The sequence below is a fragment of the Silurus aristotelis genome (assembly GCF_946808225.1).
Source record: "Silurus aristotelis genome assembly, chromosome: 14".
Taxonomy (NCBI): domain Eukaryota; kingdom Metazoa; phylum Chordata; class Actinopteri; order Siluriformes; family Siluridae; genus Silurus; species Silurus aristotelis.
In genome coordinates, this window is record NC_139587.1 from 14,251,536 (window position 1) to 14,270,442 (window position 18,907).

Below are 18,907 nucleotides of genomic sequence, written 5' to 3' on the forward strand. Positions count from 1 at the left end.
GGTGCTTCAGCAAGGCTGGAATTGGACAGATTTGTCTTTGTGAAGGGTGCATGATTCAAGACAAGTACAGGGTTGTTCTAGAAGAACATTTGCTTCCTTCTGCTGAGACAATGTTCCCCAGCTCATACAGCCAGAGCAATCAGAGTCAGAATGGAGGATCACCAGATCAAGACCTGCTCATGGCCAGCCCAATCTCCAGATTTAAACTCTATTGAAAACCTCTGTTATGTCATCAAGAGGAAGGTGGATGGTCACAAACCATCAAGCAAAGCTGAGCTGTTTGTTTTTTGCAAAAAGAGTGGTATAATATTACCCAACAGCAATGTGAAAAACTGGTGGAGAGCAGGCCAAAACGCAAGAAAGCTGTATTTGCAAATCGGGGTTATTCCACCAAATACTGATTTCCTAATGTTATTTAGCCAAAGCATTAACACAATTTGTTTACAAACTATTTGCATTTTGCTTTGAGTTATTAAAGCGCTGCAAATACTGCATGATCTTGAGTTATTTTGACGTGTTGTCATTTCATTTAAATATACATTCTTAACAATAGTTATTTGTAGTTTTGGAGAAATATTGTCAGCAGTTCACAAAAAGTGGAACAAAACTGTTCATCTCACCAATACATGCACCTGTAAGGGGGAAAAAAAAAAATATATATATATATGTATATATATATATATATATATATATATATATATATATATATATATACATATATATATATAAATGAGAGAGAGGGAGGGAGCCATGTTATGTATGCAAGATGCATGCATATATTTCTTAAAAATATGTTAATTCATCCCATTTGTCTGTGCTTAACACACAAGCTCTTCATATAATGAAACACTTATCAACTAAATAAATCAAACGTAGTCGTTCTTGTTTTTTTTTTTGTTTTTTTCATAACAATGACCATAACAGATTAAATATTAACATCTAGGTAACACCATGATATTTGCCTGAGGGAATTGTATAATGTGTGTGGTTGTAGGAGTGCTGCAGATAAGGTGTAGGTTCATTAGCATTATGTTTTAAACATGTAAATCATACAGGTTTGTGCAGATTACAGGAAACTCTAAGGCACACAGACTATACTGAAAGCAATTAGTAAAACACAGCTTTTATTAGAAACAAGAACCTGACCATTTCCACAAACAAGGAGAGGCATAGAAGATGTAAGCAAGGTGCAAAAATACCTTATTTTCTTTGTTTGTTTTTTTTTTATTGTGTACAGAATTTCAAAAGGTCATTTATTGAAAAAAACAGTTCCCCTCCTAAGCTTGAATGACTGCTACTGTCATGCTGGAATACATTTTTCCAATCCGATGTTTACCCCAGAGCAAAACAAAAAAGGAAAATATGCAATGAGTTTTACGTCATTTCATCGATGATACTGCACATTATAGCATCTTTATCCCATACTTTTTCCTTTGCGGTAGCCGATAAATTTTTGTCTGTCTGTCCTGCCATGCAGCTAACCCCAGCCTCCTCCACATCCATTGGCTCAGTTTTCAGTCTAACATCAACCCCTGAACCTGGAACCACCGCTCCAGACTTGCTAGAGGTGTCGGGTTGGGGCAAGTCATCAGGCAGTGAGGCAAGGCAGCCATGGATCATCTCAATGACACGTTCCAAGTGTTTCTGGAAGCGCTCAGCTGTCTCCAATCTCTGCCTCTTCTGTACCTCCATCATCACTCGCAGAGTTTCACGGGCCTGATGAGGCCGATACTCGTTAATCAGATGGTGCATGTGGACAAATAAAAGTTTCAGGTCCTCCAGTTTTTCTTCCCGCTTAATGCTGCCTGGACTTTTGATCAGGATGTCCAGTAGGTCCAGGAAGTTAATTAGGATGGACATATTAAGCTTCTTCAGCTCTCGCTTGTGGTCAAATTGCATCGGGTGCAGTCTTTCAATGCCCTGGCTCTCCAGAGGCCGGATGACGAGGTCATCACACTGGAACGGATTGCCAAACATGATGTAATTATCCCGAATGGGAGGAGGTGGTTTAGGGGCCAGTCCTTTACGGACATTTTCATCTGTGTATTCTTTGACATACTGCATCGGTGGAAGCGGAAGGGCGCTGACCTGCTGAGGCTCACCCATTCTGACGGCCTGACGAACAAGAAAAAAAGAAGGCGATGAAATGTCTAATTCAAATGTGTTCTAAAGTAAAAGCTGCTTGCAGACTGCAACTAAAATGTACAAATGTACATATCATGAGAAGATATATATAAAAATATGTATTCTCTAAAACAGTTTCATCTATACAGACTAAATTCATACCTTCAGTGATTTTCGATCATTCTGTGAACTAAACACTGGTTAAAATTGGCCTCATATTATTTAAAGTCACTTCAATATAAAACATGTAAATACTAAAGTAGATTTGTTAGACACAGTTGAGTTTTAAACACTTCCCAGCCAAAAAAACTGAACAAACGGGTAACCGTCATTCAAGGGATTATTACTAAAGTGATTAATATGTTTCAGCTGGCAACATGTTATGCAACTGTAACTGACGCAGCAAGTAGCTTCTCATTTTTTAAACAAGATTGTCAGAAAACTCATCCTGTGGTCATGGAGAAGTTGTTACTTTGTTTCAGAAGGGTCAATTTATTGTTACGGAGTTAAGTTGTTATTAAAACTATTAAATGTGAGTAAATAAAACTGTCCAGTGCATTACTAAAACCTGGAATGATCATGGTGAACTATTATCCTTGAGAAAAAAATGTGGGTGGATGTCAGAAAAATAGAACTCACACCGTGTGTATATTAGTGAAAGTAAGAGCATTTCCGCATACACAATGCAAAGATAATTCAATAAATAATTAAGCTTATGCAGTTGTCCAGTTTTAAGAAAACTACTTATAAATGGGGCTAATCCAGAAAAAAAAAAAAGTTTTTATTTTGCGGTTCCAGAGTGATGGGTGTATCGGTGTAAAGGAGAAGTGAATAAAGTGATGCACCGATTATGCCTAGTGCCTAATGTACTGTGGGGGAAGAATTATGATCTAGGGTTGCTTCAGTTAAGGTCAAGGTTAAAAAAAGAAATAAAGTGAGTTGCATGTTGGATGTTTATAAGAAAAAAAAAAGTCAGAATTGCAGGGAAAAATCGAAATCGTGGGAAAGAAAAGTCCAAGAAAATAAATCTTGGAATTGCGGAAAAAATGTAGGAATTGTAGGCTGCAACAACTAATTGACAAAATTGACAATAAATGATAAAGAAATTCGATATAAGTTGGACTGCTTAAGTTACAGCTTAGCATGACCGTAAGATAACACAAATAAAAATGACGGAGAGTACAGGGTCAAGCAGCAGCAGGAAAAAAAAACACTGGCGTCACAGATGAATGCGAAACATCAGCATGGTAAACAAAAGCTGTAATAATCCTCATCTTGTGAAAATGGTGTCATATAATAAAGTGATCTTGTGTAAACTGTTTGTTTGTAACTTCGGGAAAGTCACAATGTCGTGACTCGCGAGCATCAGGTTGTGCAATCAGCTCGCTCGCGACACAGTGATGATTCGATTAAAATTGTGCGAACAAACACTAAATCTAAAAGCAGTAAATATCAACAGCAGTAAACGATTTACTACACGTTCAAATGCTTGTTTTTGATGTTTGTATATTTCATTTATGCATATCTCATTTAATTAATTATACAAAATAGAGACTAATCGTTCAATTTCAGGAATAAATGTACATTTCTCTTGTACATTTAATATTGCTCTTTAATAAAAAGAAAGTACTTTTTAACCGATTACTCGATAAATCATTACAATAATCGGCAGAATACTTGATTACTAAAATAATTGATGGCTACAGTCTACAATTTTCTAAAAGACCAGGTTTTTCCATTAATGGATTTTTTCCCTCTCTGTCCCAGAAGTTGCCAGAATGATGCCAAGATCTGAGCAATGCCATGATTTATCATCCCCAAAAAGTACAAGAACAAATCTACCAATATCTTCTATATAGAGAGAGACAATAGACAAGTTTTGTACTTTGGACAATATTATAAATATTATTATAAGTGATATATCATTACGTCTGTAAATTTTTATCTAATTTAAAACCCAGCTCCAATTTGAAAGAATGGTTAAGGGAGCAAAAGTCATGGCTTTCACTTGGATTGGTCACTACAGCTTCCAGACCTTAGCTGCATTGAGAATCTTTTGGATGTGCTGGAGAAAACTTTACACAGCGGTCCGAATCTCCAGGCATCAAAACAAGGTCTTGGAAAGAATTGAATGCAACTCTGAATGGAAATAAATGTTGTGACATTTGATAAGCTTATAGAAACCATGCCAAAGCAAATGTGTGCTCCGTATTAAAAACAAAATGTTGACCAAAGTCCACACAGAATGAAATGTATGTACAAGTTACTTCTGGAAAAGAAATTATTTTAGAAATGTTATTTCGTTTAAATTATAAGGTTCTAATCTAATTTATACCCCAATATCTATATCTATTACCCAGAAACATCACATTCACAATATGGCCATGTGATGGAATAATAAAGTAAAGACTGGCAAATCTAATTGCCAAATCTAATCATTTTGCAGTTTATTGGTTGTTGATAAATTTACATTTAGACACAAACCCTGTGCGTTTAGAATGGGCCACTGGGATAACAGTAAAGCATTACAAACGCTAGCACGGTAAACCAGTTAGCATTAGCTCAGCGCATTTCCTATATTGCTTGCTGCTAACGTTTGGTATTTTTGACCTAGTCCCTTTAATAATGGCTAGTTAATGATGTTCAAAAGCGCAATTGTAATGTTTCAATAAAAATCAGTACGTACCAATCCACTTCCCAACCAGTATAAATCACTCGCTAATTAATAATGCTTAGAAGAAAACATAAGAACCCCCTTTCCGGTTCACTTTGCGCGAGAAACTCGTGTAACGGTGCCTCTGATTGGACGAAATGTGCCTAGGAACGGAAGCTGTGATTGGTGGGAAATCATTTACCGGCGGAGACGAAACAATACATAAGATGTGGGCAACAATTCGGACTGTAATAAACTGCAACCTACATCAATATTTTGTACTAATATCATACCATAGATAATATATTGATGTGTAAATTAATAAACAAATGATTTTTTCTTACTATCAATTACTACAATCTTTTATTTCACGTTTTCATATTAATGTGCAGCCATAACTAAAACCACCCATAGGTAAATAAAGTTAATTATTATCGTACAGTGTGATATATTATGTAGCAATAAACATTATTAAATATGATGTTCTGAAAGAAGAAAAAAATGGGCAAGCATAAGCATCTGAGCGACTTTCACAAGGGTCCATTATGCAGTGGTTACTATTTAGAGCAGAGGCTAACCATCATTATGACACCAGCTGCAGAAACCATCAGTATTATACAGAAATGCCATATAACAGAGCACTGCATCACTGACAGGTATCTCATGCTATGAGAATGAATGGCATTATTAAAACAAAAAACCCAATGAACACAATACAAGTCTCGTTTCACTGCAGCCACATCATCTCCAGCAAAAGCATCAATATTAACCTCATAAAACGACCCTTGGTTTTTCATGCATTTTCATATATTATTGTTTTAATACAGATTTGAAATTAAGCCAAATTGTGTGTTTTTGTGCAAATTCTACAGGAAAGTAAATGTAAAAAGTATAAATGGTTCATGTACACGTTAAACTCTTTTGATCTGTTTGGGCTGACCTTCTCTCATGATGTCCAGCTTGTCTTGTAAATGTCCTTGTAAGTGTTACTGGGACCAAATCAATTTCTTCTCCCATTTTATTAGCCTTTTGGAAGGCAAAACTGTGTGTATATATATAATATATATATGTATGTATACATATATGTATATATATATATATATATATATATATATATATATATATATATATATATATATATATATATATATATATATATATATATATATGTATATACAGTGAGGAAAATAAGTATTTGAACACCCTGCTATTTTGCAAGTTCTCCCACTTAGAAATCATGGAGGGGTCTGAAATTGTCATCGTAGGTGCATGTCCACTGTGAGAGACATAATCTAAAAAAAAAAATCCAGAAATCACAATGTATAATTTTATAACTATTTATTTGTATGATACAGCTGCAAATAAGTATTTGAACACCTGAGAAAGTCAATGTTAATATTTGGTACAGTAGCCTTTGTTTGCAATAACAGAGGTCAAACGTTTCCTGTAGTTTTTCACCAGGTTTACACACACTGCAGGTGGGATTTTGGCCCACTCCTCCACACAGATCTTCTCTAGATCAGTCAGGTTTCTGGCCTGTCGCTGAGAAACATGGAGTTTAAGCTCCCTCCAAAGATTCTCTATTGGGTTTAGGTCTGGAGACTGGCTAGGCCACGCCAGAACCTTGATATGCTTCTTACAGAGCCACTCCTTGGTTATCCTGGCTGTGTGCTTCGGGTCATTGTCATGTTGGAAGACCCAGCCTTGACGCATCTTCAATGCTCTAACTGAGGGAAGGAGGTTGTTCCCCAAAATCTCGCAATACATGGCCCTGGTCATACTCTCCTTAATACAGTGCAGTCGCCCTGTCCCATGTGCAGAAAAACACCCCCAAAGCATGATGCTACCACCCCATGCTTCACAGTAGGGATGGTGTTCTTGGGATGGTTCTCATCATTCTTCTTCCTCCAAACACGTTTAATGGAATTATGACCCAAAAGTTCTATTTTGGTCTCATCTGACCACATGACATTCTCCCATGACTCCTCTGGATCATCCAAATGGTCATTGGCAAACTTAAGACGTGCCTGGACATGCTGGTTTAAGCAGGGGAACCTTCCGTGCCATGCATGATTTCAAACCATGACGTTTTAGTATATTACCAACAGTAACTTTGGAAACGGTGGTACCAGCTCTTTTCAGGTCATTGACCAGCTTCTCCCGTGTAGTTCTGGGCTGATTTCTCACCTTCCTTAGGATCATTGAGACCCCACGAGGTGAGATCTTGCATGGAGCCCCAGTCCGAGGGAGATTGACAGTCATGTTTAGCTTCTTCCATTTTCTAATGATTGCTCCAACAGTGGACCTTTTTTCACCAAGCTGCTTGGCAAATTCCCCGTAGCCCTTTCCAGCCTTGTGAAGGTGTACAATTTTGTCTTTAGTGTCTTTGGACAGTTTTTTGGTCTTGGCCATGTTAGTAGTTGGATTCTTACTGATTGTATGGGGTGGACGGGTGTCTTTATGCAGCTCACGACCCCAAACAGGTGCATCTAATTTAGGATAATAAATGTAGTGGAGGTGAACATTTTAAAGGCAGACTAACAGGTCTTTGAGGGTCAGAAATCTAGCTGATAGACAGGTGTTCAAATACTTATATGCAGCTGTATTATACAAATAAATAGTTAAAAAATTATACATTGTGATTTCTGGATTTTTTTTTTTAGATTGTGTCTCTCACAGTGGACATGCACGATGACGATGACAATTTCAGACCCCTCCATGATTTCTAAGTGGGAGAACTTGCAAAATAGCAGGGTGCTCAAATACTTATTTTCCTCACTGTACATACACACATATATATATATATATATATATATATATATATATATATATATATATATATATATATATATATATATATATATATGTACAGTGAGGAAAATAAGTCATAGTTTCATAGTTTTGATGCCTTCAGTGTGATGCTACAATTTTCATAGTCATGAAAATAAAGAGAACTCTTTGAATGAGAAGGTGTCCCCAAACTTTTGGTCTGTACTGTATATATATATATATATATATATATATATATATATATATATACAGTGTATATGTATAGTAATATTTTACAGAGTGCCCAAGGGACTGAGGAAGCTGAAGTTGATGGAGTGGCCAAATATGTCTCCAGACCTGAACACTATTGAGCACCTGTGGGGCATCCTCAAGCAGAAGGTGAAAAAGCACCATATGTCATAATAGCATCGTGATGTAATTATGGAGGAGTGGAAGAGTATCCCAGCAACATCCTTTGCAGCTGTGGTGAATTCCATGCCCAGGAGGATTGTTGCCAGCTATTTAAAAAAATAATGGTTGTATGTTGAGTTAATTTTAGACAACAGTAAATCTGTACTGCTGTACAAACTGCCATTTACTACTTTTAAATAAATTTTAATTAAAACTCCATCCTCAGCATTCTCCTACCAATATAAACCATGTCCCTCCTCTGCACCTTTTGTCACACTGTCTACAAAATGTCCTACATTCATTGTCCCTCTAATAAGCCTAATTCTAATCCTGTCCATCCTCGTCACTCCCAACGAAAACCTTAACTTCAGCTCTGCTACCTCCAGCTCCACCTCCACCAGCTTCACCTATAAACTTTCCCTTACACTCTTGCAGATAGTCTTCTATCAAAAATCACTCCTGCCTCTCTTCTCCACCCACTTCACCCTGCCTGCACTCTTTTCTTCACTTCTCTAACACACTTTTCATTACTTTGCACTGTTGGTGTATAACAGACTAGTTAAATGAACATACCCTTCTCTGAAACAACTGTATTTATTGCTGTTGTTTGATATCACACCATAGCATTTGAAACTCCACTACTTAAACAGACGATTTGATAAAACACAAAACTTTTAAAACAGGTTACAAAAAATAATTCAAACACACGCTGCTTGCTATGTTTACCAGTACAGCACCACAGGCACTAGTGAATGCACCAGCATCATTGTGAGCTATTGAAAGACATGAACTAAAGCTATTAAATGTATACACTATTATAAATTTTACCACTTAAACCGATATATTAGGCTTTAATGTTTTTAGGTAAAAAAAACAACAACAGATTAGCAATAATATAGTTTTGCACAGTAGTGACACACTGTGGTGACATTCATAAAAAACTTAATATGATTCAAACGTTCAAACTTAATATGATGAGTAGTAAATGTTTGGCAGGGGGCTTGAGCTTGACACATGTGCTTTTGAAGATCTTGGCAATATATGTTCTTCACTGATAATCCATATCTCTAACTAGTGTATACATCAAGTGGCTTTTTGCTTGCATACATTCTTATACTGCTATAATTAGGCTACTTTTCAATTAAATAAGCTCACACCTAGTGTTTCATTGCCACCTTTTATAATTTAGATTATACGAAAATGCAGACCAATTTTTAGAGCCGTAAGACAGAACTGCAGTTCCTTGTGGAATACATGGTATAAAACAAAGTTTTTATTTTAACTGTGCTAAAAACATTTACTAAAATTCAGGCTATGTGCTCTACGTGCTATTTTTAGTCACATGAATGTAGGTGTGATTTCCTATCACATAAAATCTGTCTTTTGATATATTGTAGGTGTGTGTGTATGTGTGTTTGTGTGTGTGTGTGTGTGTGTGTGTTTGTGTGTGTGTGTGTGTGTGTTTTAAATGATGTGTTGAATATTTGCAGTTGGCCATTGTGGATATTTCTTCTGTTAAAATCCACATTTGAACATATGTATTTAAAAAAGATCTAAACCGGATCCAACTTGGAGGATTAAACCAGGAGAGTCTACCAAGTGAGATAGCAACAGTTGCCGCTGCACCACCATGCCAACCTGATGCAATAAAAACAATTACAATGAAATTCCCCTAAATTAAAATCATCCACTCAATACATCTTTTACTAAACACACACACACACACACACACACACACACACACACACACACGCGCGCACGCGCAAACTCAAATGTCTCATCCGTCTCACTAAAGGAAATGGTTGAAATAGTGCAGTGCAGTGTTTCACCGGAAACCCACAACTTATGTTGCAAGTTCACAGGTTACTAAAGCAGACCTGGCAGTTTACAACATTATGCATCAAGTTCAACAGTGTACCTCCGACAATTTAAATTTAACATGTACCCACGAGTTATTTTAAAAGGAGTCTTATACAAGAAATCTCAGCAAAAGCGAAGAACATCCCCTTGTAATTATAAGGAGAGGTATTTTGTGCTAAACACTGAGGATCTGACCTACTCTGAACGTCGCCCTGGGGTGAGTAAATGCACTTATATTCTGACAGCATATTGAGTTTTTTTTTTTTTTTGTAAAACAACAAGTCTCTGTTTATCACTCTGACTGACATAATTGAATTGGTTGTATATAGATCACAGTTCTGTCCTTACTGCTTTAATATACTCTGATTAAAAGTTCGAAAATGTATATCTACAATAACCTCATGAACATGTTCTTCAAAGTACAGTAACTGCATGTGATGAACTGCATAAGAACTCCAAATGACACTTTTGCCTATTTTTTAGAAAAAGCCTATTCAGAAGGGCTGCATTGAACTTGCCCGGATTAAGTGTGTAGAAATTGTACGCAGTGACCTTCCGATTCCCTGTGAATACAAATATCCTTTCCAGGTGAGAGTGCTTTAAACCTTTTGTGCGATATCATGAGCATTTGTGATGAATCTCATCAACAGAATTTTGTTCTAAAAAAAATGTTGTATAGAGATAAATTAGTTGAATGTGGTGTTAACAGGTCTTACATTGGTATACAATTAATAAATAAACCCCAAAATTGGATCTTGTTTTTTCTTCTTTTGTTAATAGTCCATTTTCAGCTTAAATTGTATAACACATTCAGTATAGCCACATCGAAAAAATAATAATGAAATCAATAAAATACTGTAGATAAGATTATTCTGATATATATGTGTAAATAAAAATAAAAAGCAGCAAATGCACTATTTATTATTCATGGCTGGATCATTTGTATTGTAAATGTGTGTGTGACATTTAAAACCTTGCATTGTTTTTGGTTTATTTACAGGTTGTCTATGATAACTACTACCTTTACGTGTTTGCGCCAGACAATGACAACAGGCTAAAATGGGTCAGAGCTCTCAAAGAGGGTGAGCATCTATAAGGAAGAAACGAAACTTCTATAATGATATGTATTTCTTTCCTTCTTGATTGTCAACATTATATCTGAATAAACTGTTTGATTGTCATATTTATGTTTCATTATATATGAAGAGACAAAAGGCAACAACCTAGCTTTGAACTACCATCCTGATTTCTGGGTAGAGGGAAAATGGAAGTGCTGTAACAGGACAGATAAGTTGGCACCGGGCTGCAGTGACTATTATCCAAGTGGATGCGGTACAATAAAACACAGCTGTTATAAAAATAATACTGTATTTGAATACCATATATTCATTCGATATGATGCTTTATTTTAAATAAGGTTTATTCTCTTAATGTGTCCTTTCTCAACACAGCATCTAAAAAACCGTTGCCTCCAACGCCAGACCTTGAGGTAAGTCAGATAGAATCCTATATGTAATCCTTTTGCTCTGATATGCTTTCTGAGTGCCGCTTGGATATCCTGAATCTATTCTGTATGTGTTTTTTTTCCCTCTATATCACAGCGACGGTTCTCTAACACGGAGATTGTTGTGGCTCTGAAAAACTTTATCCCTCAAGAGGACACAGACATCCCGCTGCACAAGGATGAAGAATACATTGTAATTGACCGCTCTGAACAAAATTGGTGGACTGTTAGGGATAAAAATGGGTAAATATGCAGCAGATCCAATTCCTCTATCACCTCTTTGTGTTGCAGTATGAACCTTTTTTATAATACACTTCTCAGTTTGAAAAAGTTTTTTTGTTATGGATATGTCTACTCAAACCTTCCTAAACCGAATCACTTGATCCTCAGAAATGCTGCCATTACTATTAATAAAAACATTATTCGCATTGCTTTATTAGAGTTATCTCAAATCTTATCTTAAATTCGAGGAATATCTACAAGAGCTTATAGTTGATTTTAAGTAGAAGATCTAGAGTTATTGAATCATAGACTGTAGATAGTGTAAATATTTTCTATTTTTTGTGTCCAGATATATAGAATTTGGACAATCACTGTTTTCCTGGGGTAAACCTGGAAGTCCTAGAATGTTAGTTCTTGTAAAAGATTAAATTATAGTTTCTTTTATAGCTTTTTTCTTACACAATTATAGAGGTGCAGCTCTACAGTGGATAAAAATATAATAAAAATAAAACACACTAAAAAAGTGTAAAAATGTTAGGTGAATTATTACCTATAAAATGAATCTAAAGAATTGTTGAAATGTAACTATGCTTTTAAACGTATTTTAAACAAAAAGTATTGAGATTGCACTGTTTTTTTTGCTTATATTAATTTTGCTTTTAATAATTTCTAAAACAGTTTTTTTTCTTAAGCATACACTCAAAACCTAGACCACTGTCTGATGTTGATGCCTGTGTAATTCTTTATAGCCTATAATGCTCCCACTTTTTTTTTTAACTGTTTTTTTCGTTGTTCTCCCAAAACGTAGCAGTAATACAGTAATACAGAGTTGCCCACCTTTTCATTCTTAAATTAATACTATAGAAGGAACTACTTTTTATAATAATGTATAAATTAGTGTTAATATATATATATATATATATTTCCCAATTAAAAGTTGTAGCATCTTTACACCAAGACACAGCAATAAGTCCTTTTAAGAGCGTTTACAGTCTTTAGTTCTTTAGATTAAGAAATAACAATTTAATGAGTAATGAGTTTAAATCCAGAATTTCCCTCAACATTAAAAATGGTTTAAGGGCCACAAAGTTTCTGCACATATTTATTCAGAGTATTACCCTGCATGCCAGTGTTGGCTAATAGGAACCTTTGAAATCGGTTGTTACAGATTTGTAACTTACTTGCAAATTCAACTTCTTTACTACAAAAACTTAAAGCTTTTTACTGAAAAAAAACAAACAAACAAGAAAAGTGGTGTTTTGCCCTTAAAAGGAATGTTGCAGTCAATTTTAGCCTAATATATTTCCTTTTATATATCTGTAGCATATGCCTAATTGCTACATATCTAAATATACAGCTGTGATGCTTTAACAGTGGAAGGACACAACCATTTTTTTTTTTTGTAAAAACTGATGATTAGAACTTTTATCCATAATTGTTTTTTTTTTTTTTTTTTTTTTTTTTTTTTTTTTTTTATGCTTAAGCATTATAGTGCTGTTCGTGCCACTTGGAGTTACTTAATAGTTTGGTGTCAAAGATTTCGACAGACTTTGTCCTGAAGAATTTGTGGTTATGCGTCATGAACATTAAATTCTACTAAACGTATGTCATATACATTCAGCTGAATTTATTTAGAATACTAACTCTTCAGTAACTGCTGATTTTAGGGAAAGATTTTGAAATTTCGTTTTTTTTAGGTGTTTATAGTTTTTAATAAGATTTCTCTTGAATGACCTTTTTGTCATTGAGCAGAAATGAGTAATTATTTGTTGATGTGGAAGTACAGTACAGATTTACAAGAAAATCACCCGTCATCTATCATCTATCGTTTTTTTGTATATAGAAACTGGCTTTGGATCAAAACGTACTATTAGTCTACTGAAACAGGAAATGAGCTGTCCAGACAGGAATAACATTGTGTTTGGATGGAAATTAATTAAACTGATTTATACTTTTCGAGCAATATACTATTTAGAAATATCACTGCATACAAAAACTCATGCTTTCTTTTTTCTCTTTTCACCTTCTTTTCCCAGAAACGTCGGAACCGTGCCTTGCATTTATGTTAAAGAAAAACCGTCAAACAACATTGAGCACTTTAAGTAAGAAATGCATATATAATCACATGAATAAAACCATATTAATATTCTGAAATAATGAAATTTTTTAGTACAAACGGATTTCATTCTTGGCTTATATGTTTACACAGACTAAAATGTACAAATTTTTATCCTTGTCCATTGTAGATGGTACAATAAAGATATATCCCGGACCGAAGCTGAAGAATGGTTAATGGCAGTGGTAAATACACGAAAATAGCAAAACTACATAACGTTATTTTAATTTTACGAAGACATGAGTAGATGAAAGTTATTATCTGAAATGTCTTTTTTACAGTCTGCAGTTGCTATTGGGTAATTTTTTTGTCACAAGCGAGAAGAAATTTTTTTTCTGGCTTTCTGCAAGCCTGCAGTAGTTGCAGCTGCAGAGTGTGCACATACAGTTCAAACGGAGATCCAAAACCTTTAAACCAGTGTGGCTGTGAGGTTTCCTGTCCCAGCTGTAGCAAATGTAAAAACAGACAATATTATACTTATATGTGCAGTTACTTTTTAGTGTCTGTTTAGTTTAGTGCTGTACTAAACTCTAACTATCTAGTAAAGATCAACTAGCACAAACACTACCATAATATACATTTCGCTGCACACAGGATTTGTGTTTAAGGCAGAAAGCATGCAAATGTAATCTGTATATATTATGACAGATATTTGTATTCTTATGTCATTAGAATAAGGAGGGTGCATTCATGGTTCGCGACTCTCGGCATGCAGGAGTTTACACAGTGTCTGTGTTTACCAAAGCCCCTGGGTAAACCACATTATTCCAAGCTACTTCGATGTATATTTCAGTTTGTCTTCAAACTGCATGCTTCCTGCAAAACAATATTTTAATATTGTATCTTTTTGGCAGGTCAAATGGGGAAAAAAATCCAAGGGTCAAACATTATAAGATCAGAGAGACAGATGATAAGGAGCCCAAGTATTACCTGGCTGAAAAATATTTATTCAGCACCATCCCAGAGCTCATTCATTATCACCAACACAATGCTGCAGGTGAGCTTCAAAAATCCAGTCAGAACTAGTCAGGGTGTGCTGCTAAACATGATTAGTCATAAAATGAGTCAAGGGATATTTTAAATGATTTTAATTGGATTAAACAGTATACACAGTCATTTAGTTATGATCTAAAAGATGAGATCTGACATGTCGATTTGGTTTTGTCACTTTTAGTCATTCATTTATTAGATGCTGTTGTCTAAAGCAATTTAGTATTTGCATTCAGAAAATATTTCCATGTGTTTAGATACTGTTCCATAGCATCATGTGTGAAAAAGAGACAGCTACTGCATATAAATGTCTGTTGTTATATGCTTTGTTATAGGATTAATAACACGGCTGAGGCACTGTGTTTCCCGAGGCCAAGGAAGTTCCCCCAATATTGAGGAATTTGCATCAGGTAGTGCTTCATAGTTGTAAGGAGAAATATACAGGGTTTTTGAAAAGTAGATATCAGGAGTGCATTTATTTAATTCTTACTCGTTTTATGACAAATAATATTTTTGTTAAGACTTTTAAGAGCATATGATTTGCCTTTTTTTTTTGATCTATTGATTAAATCATAAATCAGAAGTGGTATTGCTTCATAGCCATTACTATACAAGATACTTTAGGTTGAGAGAAATTTTTATTTATCAAGTCTGTTTAAAGATTTTTTTTTTATCAATATGTGAGAAATTATAATAATATATCATAATTTAGTTACTGGGTTTACGATTACAATTGTGTTTTCAGATTTTTAAGTAAATCTTCCACCTCTAGATTGTACATTTTTACTAATATTTGATATATGATATGTATTTGTTCATAAAGTCTCTATGTGTCTCTGTGCTTTCCAGAAGAGTGGGAGTTGGACATGGAGGAGTTGACTCTCGGGCCGGAGCTGGGCAGTGGTGAGTTTGGTCTGGTGTTCGAGGGCTTGTGGCGCGGTGAGAAGGTGGCTGTAAAGACAATCCGGGAAGGAGCCATGTCTGATGAGGATTTTAAAGAGGAGGCAAGGGTTATGATGTAAGTGATGATTTAGTCATCCATGTCAGTGGTTTCCCTCAAAACAAAAACAAAACATGGAATGATAAATCTCCACACACACACACAAAATACAATAATGCTGAAATTTTAAAAAGAAAAAAAGGAGCTTTTGAAGGGGAATAAATAAATTCTTGTTTGTGGAAACTAATTTTAGTTTATCCTTTTGCTTATTTTAAGTTTTTACCAATATTAACTTTTGCTATATTATAGCTGTAACACTGCTGTAAAAGTTAGTTTTTAATTTGATTACTGGTTATTCATTTAATTTTTTTAATTTTATATAAATGCTTATACATGCTCAACAGACATTTGGCAGTGATTGCTACTTCTTACATCTGCTTCTGTTCACTGTACCACAGGACAGTATCCCACCCAAAGCTCGTGAAGTTGTATGGTGTGTGTACCCAGCAGTCCCCCATGTACCTAGTGTTTGAGTTTCTGGAGAATGGCTGCCTAACAGATTTCTTGCGCTCTAGAAAAGGGTCTGTTTCACAGGAGAATTTGCTGGGCATGTGTGTTGATGTCAGTGAAGCAATGGCTTACCTGGAAAGCTCGAATTTCATTCACAGAGACCTGGTAAGCCTTTGTTTCTAACAGCTGACCTTCAGAAGTCATTTGTTAATAATGAAATCTTAATTTGCTCCAAAACATTTTTTACAGGCTGCAAGAAACTGTTTGGTTTCAAAAGACCTTGTGGTGAAACTCTCAGATTTTGGAATGACCAGGTAAAGCAGCCAAAGTTTTCTTTCTTTCTTAATTCTAAAAAAGTAATTCTCACACACCATGCATCCCTAATGATACACTATACTGCCACATCTTGCAGGTTTGTACTGGATGACCAATACTCCAGTCACAACAGCAAATTCCCTGTAAAGTGGTCGTCTCCAGAAGTGATCAGATACAGCAAGTTCAGCAGCAAGTCAGATGTGTGGTCATTTGGTGAGAACACAATGATAAAACTGTTGTTAATGACAATGATGAAAAGAATCTGGGGAAAAATTTTGTTTTGCTATATTTATAATTTTTTATCTACTGGTACATGGTATATTATATTAAAGAAATTGAAAACAGTGGTTACATATATAACCATGCACTATACAATAAATGTATATACACCAGAATTTTGTTAACTACTATGATAGTATAATTTAATATGAGAAATACAAAGATGAATAAGATATAGTAATAATAAAACATGATTGGGTAATAAAACAAACTATTATAAGTCTCATAGCAACCTTATTGAATAATTATTTTTATATAATTTTTTTTTTCCATTTTCTTACATTTCTGTGTTTAATTGGACATGTCAATTTATTATAATGTTGTATAATGTTATTATAATGTTGTATAATGGTATTATAATGTATCAGTTTATCTCTCTGTTTAAGTCATTTGTCTGCCTGTTCGTATATTTCCTTAAGCATTCCTTCAAAAAACAAAAGAATAACAAGAAATTTGAGTTGTGCTTTGCCATATTCCCTGATGCAGGTGTGTTGATGTGGGAGATTTACAGCGAAGGCCGGCTGCCTTACGACTGCAGAAGTAATGCAGAAGTAGTGGAATCTCTAAATGCAGGGCTAAGATTACTAAAACCCAGACTTTGTCCAGAGCCTGTTTACCAGCTAATGCATTGGTGTTGGAAAGAGGTATGTAAACTAATTTTTTAGAGGTATGTAAAATAAATGTTTTATAGTTACTGTAATTCTGTAAAATTACACTTTTTAAATGACTCCTGTATATAGGTAAAATCTAACATAACACATTTTTAATCAGACCTAGGAGTCAAATTAGGGGTTATGACACAAAAATATATAATAAAATCAATAATGTATCAGCAAATTATTGAATGTTTACAAAAGTTATTATTTAACACAAAAGAAAATTAACAATAAAAGAAGAAACATTTACTTCATAGATAAAATGTATTGCATGTCTTGGCCATGCCAAAATCTTTTTATATTTTAGAATATTACCCTGTACCCTGAATATTCAATAAACAGCTCATGAAACATTACGTTTAAAATTAAATTGATTAATCATTGTCCTTAAACAGTTTCCCGAATTTCTGATGCTTTACCCCTTTCTGTAATCATGTTTACAGCAATGCAAGTGATACTCTCTAAATGTTTACAGTTGGTTGACAAATGCAGGGAAAAAATTAAGTATAGGGAGAAGTGTCTTATCATTATTATCTACATAGATAACCATTGACAATAAACATAGATGTATGTTGTGAATATGTCTTTTTTTTTTCCAACAGAAACCTGAAGACCGGCCCTCCTTTGTCTTGCTCTTGCATGAACTGGCTTCTCACTCAGACCTCTGATTTAAAGCTATCAATGTTACTTTTGAAAATATATTTACAGTTCATTGTATTTATTTATTTGTATATTCTATTTATTAATTTTTTCTATTAATATCTATGGTTTTTCTGTACTGCCTAAATATGATAAATAACCAAATTTGTTGAGTAGCCTATTCCGACTCTAGTTCCAAAACCAGTAGTGATAGAGCCTCAGTAATATTCATTAACTGTATGTTTAAATCTGTTAATTATTTGTTTATAGCACTTAACACACAGCATTTTTTAACACCAAATTGTATGTATTAGTATGTATCCACCTGTTTATTGAGTAATCACTTTTGCACACAATTACATGCAATATTTCAACTGTTTCAACAATGTGTTCTTAATAATACATGTAAATCTATCTATCTATCTATCTATCTATCTATCTGTCTGTCTGTCTGTCTGTCTGTCTGTCTGTCTGTCTGTCTGTCTATCTATCTATCTATCTATCTATCTATCTATCTATCTATCTATCTATCTATCTATCTATCTATCTATCTATTTATTTATTTATTTATTTAAAGGAATAGCTATTATAACGAATACACCAATTCAGTGACACATAGCTATGGCCTCATTTAAGAACGGAGCAAATGAAAAGAGACATGGCTAATTAATATGTAATTAATATGATATATGCTGCTGATGATGATAATAATAATAATAATAATAATAATAATAATAACAATAATAATATTCATAATAATAATAAGCGCTTGAAAAAAAGGAATCAACCCATTAGGTCCATCAAGAGCAATCTAAAATATCTGGAATTTATTGTGAAAATTGTGAACATGGCAACCCTATCACTGGGTCGTCTTCTGGTGTAGTCAAAGATGTATGTAGGCACGCTGTTCATACTTCTA

At 34.5% G+C, this 18,907-nt stretch overlaps 2 protein-coding genes across 2 annotated transcripts; one reads left to right on the forward strand and one right to left on the reverse strand.

Moving 5' to 3' along the window:
• Positions 1 to 1,107: 1,107 nt before the first annotated feature.
• On the reverse strand, positions 1,108 to 4,950 carry med7 (mediator complex subunit 7). The gene is made up of 2 exons (XM_083560467.1): positions 4,811 to 4,950; positions 1,108 to 2,115 (listed from the first exon to the last, which is right to left on the reverse strand). Exon 2 carries the CDS (start codon positions 2,104 to 2,106, stop codon positions 1,375 to 1,377), a length of 732 nt encoding a protein of 243 aa, XP_083416593.1. The 5' UTR covers positions 2,107 to 2,115; positions 4,811 to 4,950; the 3' UTR covers positions 1,108 to 1,374.
• Positions 4,951 to 9,757: 4,807 nt separating this feature from the next.
• Positions 9,758 to 18,371, forward strand: itk (IL2 inducible T cell kinase). Its single transcript, XM_083560330.1, has 17 exons — positions 9,758 to 10,034; positions 10,301 to 10,405; positions 10,818 to 10,899; positions 11,024 to 11,149; positions 11,269 to 11,306; positions 11,419 to 11,564; positions 13,580 to 13,645; positions 13,790 to 13,844; positions 14,332 to 14,411; positions 14,514 to 14,656; positions 14,985 to 15,059; positions 15,499 to 15,667; positions 16,048 to 16,264; positions 16,349 to 16,413; positions 16,512 to 16,627; positions 17,180 to 17,337; positions 17,952 to 18,371. Exons 1-17 carry the CDS (start codon positions 9,897 to 9,899, stop codon positions 18,015 to 18,017), a joined length of 1,845 nt encoding a protein of 614 aa, XP_083416456.1. The 5' UTR covers positions 9,758 to 9,896; the 3' UTR covers positions 18,018 to 18,371.
• The last annotated feature ends 536 nt before the right edge of the window (positions 18,372 to 18,907 follow it).

Coding starts and splice junctions, on each gene's coding strand:
- med7 (XM_083560467.1), bottom strand. CDS start 2,106: ATGGGTGAGCCTCAGCAGGTCAGCGCCCTTCCGCTTCCACCGATGCAG.
- itk (XM_083560330.1), top strand. CDS start 9,897: ATGTACCCACGAGTTATTTTAAAAGGAGTCTTATACAAGAAATCTCAG. Junction 16,414..16,511: donor TCAGATTTTGGAATGACCAG/GTAAAGCAGCCA, acceptor CACATCTTGCAG/GTTTGTACTGGATGACCAAT. Junction 16,628..17,179: donor GTCAGATGTGTGGTCATTTG/GTGAGAACACAA, acceptor TCCCTGATGCAG/GTGTGTTGATGTGGGAGATT.